General features: G+C 46.9%; 1 protein-coding gene and 1 non-coding gene across 2 annotated transcripts in view; both read left to right on the forward strand.

Moving 5' to 3' along the window:
- Window positions 1–7,952, forward strand: part of sde2 (SDE2 telomere maintenance homolog (S. pombe)) — a 54,500-nt gene extending 46,548 nt beyond the window's left edge. The window contains exon 7 of the mRNA XM_070885840.1: window positions 6,128–7,952. Coding sequence (XP_070741941.1) covers window positions 6,128–6,343 — 216 coding nt within the window. The 3' untranslated portion in view covers window positions 6,344–7,952. The remainder of the gene's footprint in view (window positions 1–6,127) is intronic.
- trnar-ucg (transfer RNA arginine (anticodon UCG)) lies at window positions 3,841–3,929 on the forward strand. The gene is given in 2 exon segments: window positions 3,841–3,877; window positions 3,894–3,929. It is a non-coding gene; the product is annotated as a tRNA-Arg (tRNA).
- Window positions 7,953–8,224: the final 272 nt, after the last annotated feature.

Here is an 8,224-nt window from a genome sequence, read left to right on the forward strand (position 1 = left end):
GGGGTCCCCTGCGGTTATCCCCCTGCAAAACAGATACACTGTTTTGAGTACTGTTGAGGGGGATGACTCATCAGGGGAGGGCAGCAGCAGCCAAGTTCATGGCACTATGGCTGGCTTTGCTGCACAGGAGGGCAGGAAAAAGAGTGGGAGAGTGATAGGGGATTCAATTGTGAGGGGAATAGATAGGCGTTTCTGCGACCGCAACCGTGACTCCAGGATGGTATGTTGCCTCCCTGGTGCAAGGGTCAAGGATGTCTCGGAGCGGGTGCAGGACATTCTAAAAAGGGAGGGAGAACAGCCAGTTGTCGTGGTGCACATTGGTACCAACGACATAGGTAAAAAAAGGGATGAGGTCCTACGAAACGAATTTAAGGAGCTAGGAGCTAAATTAAAAAGTAGGACCTCAAAAGTAGTAATCTCGGGATTGCTACCAGTGCCACGTGCTAGTCAGAGTAGGAATCGCAGGATAGCGCAGATGAATACGTGGCTTGAGCAGTGGTGCAGCAGGGAGGGATTCAAATTCCTGGGGCATTGGAACCGGTTCTAGGGGAGGTGGGACCAGTACAAACCGGACGGTCTGCACCTGGGCAGGACCGGAATCAAATGTCCGAGGGGGAGTGTTTGCTAGTGCTGTTGGGGAGGAGTTAAACTAATATGGCAGGGGAATGGGAACCAATGCAGGGAGACAGAGGGAAAGAAAAAGGAGACAAAAGCAAAAGACAGAAAGGAGATGAGGAAAAGTGGAGGGCAGAGAAACCCAAGGCAAAGAACAAAAAGTACAGCAAAATTCTAAAAGGACAAAGGGTGTTAAAGAAACAAGCCTGAAGGCTTTGTGTCTTAATGCAAGGAGTATCCGTAATAAGGTGGATGAATTAACTGTGCAAATAGATGTTAACAAATATGATGTGATTGGGATTACAGAGATGTGGCTCCAGGATGATCAGGGCTGGGAACTCAACATCCAGGGGTATTCAACATTCAGGAAGGATAGAACAAAAGGAAAAAGAGGTGGGGTAGCATTGCTGGTTAAAGAGGAGATTAATGCAATAGTTAGGAAGGACATTAGCTTGGATGATGTGGAATCTATATGGGTAGAGCTGCAGAACACCAAAGGGCAAAAAACATTAGTGGGAGTTGTGTACAGACCTCCAAACAGTAGTAGTGATGTTGGGGAGGGCATCAAACAGGAAATTAGGGGTGCATGCAATAAAGGTGCAACAGTTATAATGGGTGACTTTAATATGCACATAGATTGGGCTAACCAAACAGGAAGCAATATGGTGGAGGAGGATTTCCTGGAGTGCATAAGGGATGGTTTTCTAGACCAATATGTCGAGAAACCAACTAGGGAGGAGGCCATCTTAGACTGGGTGTTGTGCAATGAGAGACGATTAATTAGCAATCTCGTTGTCCGAGGCCCCTTGGGGAAGAGTGACCATAATATGGTGGAATTCTGCATTAGGATGGAGAATGAAACAGTTAATTCAGAGACCATGGTCCAGAACTTAAAGAAGGGTAACTTTGAAGGTATGAGGCGTGAATTGGCTAGGATAGATTGGCGAATGATACTTAAGGGGTTGACTGTGGATGGGCAATGGCAGACATTTAGAGACCGTATGGATGAACTAGAACAATTGTACATTCCTGTCTGGCGTAAAAATAAAAAAGGGAAGGTGGCTCAACCGTGGCTATCAAGGGAAATCAGGGATAGTATTAAAGCCAAGGAAGTGGCATACAAATTGGCCAGAAATAGCAGCGAACCCGGGGACTGGGAGAAATTTAGAACTCAGCAGAGGAGGACAAAGGGTTTGATTACGGCAGGGAAAATGGAGTACGAGAAGAAGCTTACAGGGAACATTAAGACTGATTGCAAAAGTTTCTATAGATATGTAAAGAGAAAAAGGTTAGTAAAGACAAACGTAGGTCCCCTGCAGTCAGAATCAGGGGAAGTCATAACGGGAAACAAAGAAATGGCAGACCAATTGAACAAGTACTTTGGTTCGGTATTCACTAAGGAGGACACAAACAACCTTCCGGATCTAAAAGGGGTCAGAGGGTCTAGTAAGGAGGAGGAACTGAGGGAAATCCTTATTAGTCGGGAAATTGTGTTGGGGAAATTGATGGGATTAAAGGCCGATAAATCCCCAGGGCCTGATGGACTGCATCTCAGAGTACTTAATGAGGTGGCCTTGGAAATAGCGGATGCATTGACGGTCATTTTCCAACATTCCATTGATTCTGGATCAGTTCCTATCGAGTGGAGGGTAGCCAATGTAATCCCACTTTTTAAAAAAAGGAGGGAGAGAGAAAACAGGGAATTATAGACCGGTCAGCCTGACCTCAGTAGTGGGTAAAATGATGGAATCAATTATTAAGGATGTCATAGCAGTGCATTTGGAAAGAGGTGACATGATAGGTCCAAGTCAGCATGGATTTGTGAAAGGGAAATCATGCTTGACAAATCTTCTGGAATTTTTTGAGGATGTTTCCAGTAGAGTGGACAAGGGAGAACCAGTAGTTGATGTGGTATATTTGGACTTTCAGAAGGCTTTCGACAAGGTCTCACTCAAGAGATTAATGTGCAAAGTTAAAGCACATGGGATTGGGGGTAGTGTGCTGACATGGATTGAGAACTGGTTGTCAGACAGGAAGCAAAGAGTAGGAGTAAATGGGTACTTTTCAGAATGGCAGGCAGTGACTAGTGGGGTACCGCAAGGTTCTGTGCTGGGGCCCCAGCTGTTTACACTGTACATTAATGATTTAGATGAGGGGATTAAATGTAGTATCTCCAAATTTGCGGATGACACTAAGTTGGGTGGCAGTGTGAGCTGCGAGGAGGATGCTATGAGGCTGCAGAGTGACTTGGATAGGTTAGGTGAGTGGGCAAATGCATGGCAGATGAAGTATAATGTGGACAGATATGAGGTTAATCACTTTGGTGGTAAAAACAGAGAGACAGACTATTATCTGAATGGTGACAAATTAAAAAAAGGCGAGGTGCAACGAGACCTGGGTGTCATGGTACATCAGTCATTGAAGGTTGGCATGCAGGTACAGCAGGCGGTTAAGAAAGCAAATGGCATGTTGGCCTTCACAGCGAGGGGATTTGAGTATAGGGGCAGGGAGGTGTTGCTACCGGGCCTTGGTGAGGCCACACCTGGAGTATTGTGTACAGTTTTGGTCTCCTATCTTGAGGAAGGACATTCTTGCTATTGAGGGAGTGCAGCGAAGGTTCACCAGACTGATTCCCGGGATGGCGGGACTGATCTATCAAGAAAGACTGGATCAACTGGGCTTGTATTCACTCGAGTTCAGAAGAATGAGAGGGGACCTCATAGAAACGTTTAAAATTCTGATGGGTTCAGACAGGTTAGATGCAGGAAGAATGTTCCCAATGTTGGGGAAGTCCAGAACCAGGGATCACAGTCTAAGGATAAGGGGTAAGCCATTTAGGACCGAGATGAGGAGAAACTTCTTCACCCAGAGAGTGGTGAACCTGTGGAATTCTCTACCACAGAAAGTTGTTGAGGCCAATTCACTAAATATATTCAAAAAGGAGTTAGATGAAGTCCTTACTACTCGGGGGATCAAGGGGTATGGTGAGAAAGCAGGAATGGGGTACTGAAGTTGCATATTCAGCCATGAACTCATTGAACGGCGGTGCAGGCTAGAAGGGTCGATTGGCCTACTCCTGCACCTATTTTCTATGTTTCTATACTGTTGCAGAAGGACCTCCCTGCTTTTGTACTCCATCCCTCTCGCAATGAAGGCCAACATTCCATTCGCCTTCCTGATTACCTGCTGCACCTTCAAACTAACTTTTTGGGATTTTTTGTCAGCGGCCGCGTGGTCTAATGGATAAGGCGTCTGACTTCGATTACAACTGCAAAGTTATCAGAAGATTGCAGGTTCGAGTCCTGCCGCGGACAACTTAGTTCGCTACGTGAAACTTTAATCCAAAAAGAGTTTCATGCACAAGGACCCCCAGGTCCCTCTGCACCACAGCATGTTGTAATTTCTCCCCATTCAAATAATATTCCCTTTTACTGTTTTTTTTTCCCCAAGGTGGATGACCTCACACTTTCCGACATTGTATTCCATCTGCCAAACCTTAGCCCATTCGCTTAACCTATCCAAATCTCTGCAGCCTCTCTGTGTCCTCTACACAACCCGCTTTCCCACTAATCTTAGTGTCATCTGCAAATTTTGTTACACTACACTCTGTCCCCTCTTTCAGGTCATCTATGTATATTGTAAACAGTTGTGGTCCCAGCACCGATCCCTGTGGCACACCACTAACCACCGATTTCCAACCCGAAAAGGACCCATTTATCCCGACTCTCTGCTTTCTGTTCGCCAGCCAATTCTCTATCCATGCTAATACATTTCCTCTGACTCCGCGTACCTCTATCTTCTGCAGTAACCTTTTGTGTGGCACCTTATCGAATGCCTTTTGGAAATCTAAATGCACCACATCCATCGGTACACCTCTATCCTCGTTATATCCTCAAAGAATTCCAGTAAATTAGTTGAACATGATTTCCCCTTCATGAATCCATGCTGCGTCTGCTTGATTGCACTATTCCTATCTAGATGTCCCGCTATTTCTTCCTTAATGTGGAGTCAGCCAGCTGGGGGCTTACAGTTGTGCTTTTTTTTGTTGCCCAATTTCTCCTCTTGCGTCCTCTGCTGTTGACTCCTTGCTGGTATGTGGTTCTGTGAGCTATATCTCGAGCAGCAATTACTGACGTGTGTGAACTTTCACAATAACTGCAAGGCTGCCGAGATGATGATTTGGAGCAGGATTCCCCTGGCTGATTTTTCACATCTCTGACCTCTGGGGAACGTTCTAGATCACGCCCACCCCTACCATCACCCCGGCTGAAGTCGGCTAACTCACCACGGATGCTCTGCGCTCTCCTATTCCCTGCATAAGTTCACATTAAGAGCATTTTCACCACTGTCCCTATAATAGTCATTTATGAGAATGAGTCAGCCATGGCTCAGGCATTAGCCTCGTGTGAGTGTGAAGCTTCAGACTCGAAGACATAACCTGGGCTGACACTCCCAGTGCAGTGCTGAGGGAGTGCTGCACTGTTGGAGGTGCCGTCTTTCGGAAGAGCTGTTAAACCCTATTTGCCCTCTGAGGTGGACATAAAAGATCCCATAGCCTTATTTTGAAGAAGAGCAGGAGAGTTCTCCCTGGTGTCCTGGCTAATATTTATCCCTCAATCACCATCATCATCATATGCAGTACCTTGGAACCGAGGGAGACTTGCTTCCACTCCAGAAGTGACTGAACAGTCCAATACGGGAATTACAGTCTCTGTCACAGGTGGGACAGACAGTGGTTGGAGGAAAGGGTGGGTGGGGAGACTGGTTTGCCGCACGCTCCTTCCGCTGCCTGCGCTTGTTTTCTGCGTGCTCTTGGCGACGAGACTCGAGGTGTTCAGCGCCCTTCCGGATGTTCTTCCTCCACTTAGGGCGGTCTTTGGCCAGGGATTCCCAGGTGTCGGTGGGGATGTTACACTTTATCAAGCAGGGTGTCCTTGAAACGTTTCCTCTGCCCACCACGGGCTCGCTTGCCGTGTAGGAGTTCCGAGTAGAGCGCTTGCTTTGGGAGTCTCGTGTCCAGCATGCGAACAATGTGGCCCGCCCAACGGCCGAGTGTGGTCAGTGCTTCGATGTTGGCCTGATCGAGAACACTGACGTTGGTGCGTCTGTCCTCCCAGGGGATTTGTAGGATCTTGCGGATCTTGTTAACTCTCAACCAACATTATTAAAACACACAACCTGGCCAAATAACTCAGCGAATTGAACTTGGGACCCACCTGGTCTACGTAGCCGAATAGTACCCTGAATAAATTCACTGCGCCATCAGGGGAGCTGCTGTGTTACTCCACAATTTCTATTGGTGCTGGCTCAGGGTAGATGAGTTACTGCAGTTTGCACTTGTGATGTTATGAACCCCAGTACAAAATAAGGAGTGTTGCCTGTCCGCTCCACTCCTGAAAATATTGACTCCATTATCATTGAGTTCTTTCAGGCATCGCGAGTGATCTCTCTTCCCGTGACCCACCCCGTAGCTTTAGTGACTGACTGAAACTGTTTTATTTTTTTCCCTCAGGAGCCCTCACTGAAGAATTGGACGGCGCTCAACTCTGTGGAGGAGCTCGAAGGTTTAGGACTGGATAGACTCAAGAGTGAGCTGATGGCGCTCGGGTTAAAGTGCGGGGGCACCTTACAGGAGCGTGCAGCAAGGCTTTTCTCTGTCAAGGGACTGTCCAAGGAAGAAATTGACCCGGCGCTGTTTGCCAAACCAGCCAAGGGGAAGAAGAAATGAGAGAGAGACAAGAGACAAAGCAATTTTTTTTTATAAGATTTTTTTATCTTCCTATTGAGGTATCCTGAATAAATGATGATGGAAGGAAAGAATCAGATTTATTTTCTCACCAAACTCCTTTTAGATAAGTAAATGCCCAGGCTTTCAGAATCTCCTGGATCTCTTAACTGTTCTGTGATGAGAAACTGCTCTTAATGCTGGGAACCGGGATTTTATGGATGGCCGTGTTGACAATAGAGTGCTCAACCAGCTCAGTGGGTTGGCCACTCAGTAAATGGTTGTTTGAAGCCTTCAATGCATTGTCCACCCTTTTGAGTCAATCCACACAAATTTAGTCTCTTTGAAATCTGTATCTTGATGTTGACTGTGATAAGTGTTTTGACCTGGAGTCGGACGAAAGCTGTGGATTAAGACTGTGTGGGTCGTTATTTAATTTGTTTTATCAATGCTGAAAAAATAGAAGCGAAGAGTTTATTTTTCTTAATTTGCTTCCCACCCCATCTCTGCCACACCATTGATCCCTTGGTTGGGTTATAGTTCCAAGGGTACCATTGATTCCTTGGTGGGTTGCAGTGTCACAGACACTGGCTGCTCCATTGATTGCTTAATGGTCTCACAGGAGCCTTGCTCTCTTTCCCCCCCCCCCCCCCCCCCAAACTCCGTATGACCAGCTCCATATGCTGTGTACACCAGGCTTGGTTCATTGGTGGTTCCCCACACAAGAATAGTAACTGGAGGCTGGGATTCATCTCACTCAGCTCCACACAGCCTTGTAGGCCACTGACTTAACTGGTACAATGGTCCTGTCTGACCGTTCCAGATAGCCCTGCTAACTGGTGAGATAGTCCTGTCTGACCCATGTCAGATAGCCCTGCTAACTGGTGGGATAGTCTTGTCTGACCCATGTCAGATAGCCCTGCTAACTGGTGGGATAGTCCCGTCTGACCCATGTCAGATAGCCCTGCTTACTGGTGGGATGGTCCTTTCTGATATATGTCAGATAGCCCTGCTAACTGGTGAGATAGTCCTGTCTGACCCGTGTCAGATAGCCCTGCTAACTGGTGCGATAGTCCTGTCTGACCCGTGTCAGATAGCCCTGCTAACTGGTGAGATAGTCCTGTCTGACCCGTGTCAGATAGCCCTGCTAACTGGTGAGATAGTCCTGTCTGACCCGTGTCAGATTGCCCTGCTAACTGGTGGGATAGTCCTATCTGACCCGTGTCAGATAGCCCTGCTAACTGGTGGGATGGTCCCATCTGGCCCAGCATTGAGATGATTCCCTGTCCTGTCAGCTAACATGGTTTTACCCAGTTAAACTCCAATGGTGATGGGTGAGGTGGGAGAGATTCATATGCCTGGCCACATCAGACAAACAAACTCTACTGGTGTGGGCTTCTCACTCGTTTAGTTTAAAGACTTGAGCATGGTGAACAACCAAACATCTGGCTGTCCCCCGCCCCCCCGCTACAGAAAAATAATGGAGTAAATGGACATGTAACTCGGGAAGATATGTAACATCTCCTTTTGTACATTAAATGAGGTGGAAGATGAACATTTGCTTCAGTGGGAAGGGAGTGGTCTACAATAAAGCTGCCCTGTAGAAAGTTAACCTCATTACAGTGTGATTATTGAGCTAAATGAATCATAGAATTACAGAATTGGTTAACTCTCTATACTTAAACTATTGCAGGCAGATCATATTAGAAAGGGCGAGATTGAGGGCTGTTTGGGAGCTGCGTCACAGAGGCTCAAATGTGATTAAGATCGTGTTGATTGGCACTTCGCACCTCTTTAGGAAGCACTTTGATCATCAAGGTATCGGTGCTTCAGAAACCTGTCTTGCTGCAGGTATTCACGGGCAAACTGTCCTGTGTTTATCCC

The sequence above is a fragment of the Pristiophorus japonicus genome, chromosome 7 (assembly GCF_044704955.1).
Source record: "Pristiophorus japonicus isolate sPriJap1 chromosome 7, sPriJap1.hap1, whole genome shotgun sequence".
Classification (NCBI taxonomy): domain Eukaryota; kingdom Metazoa; phylum Chordata; class Chondrichthyes; family Pristiophoridae; genus Pristiophorus; species Pristiophorus japonicus.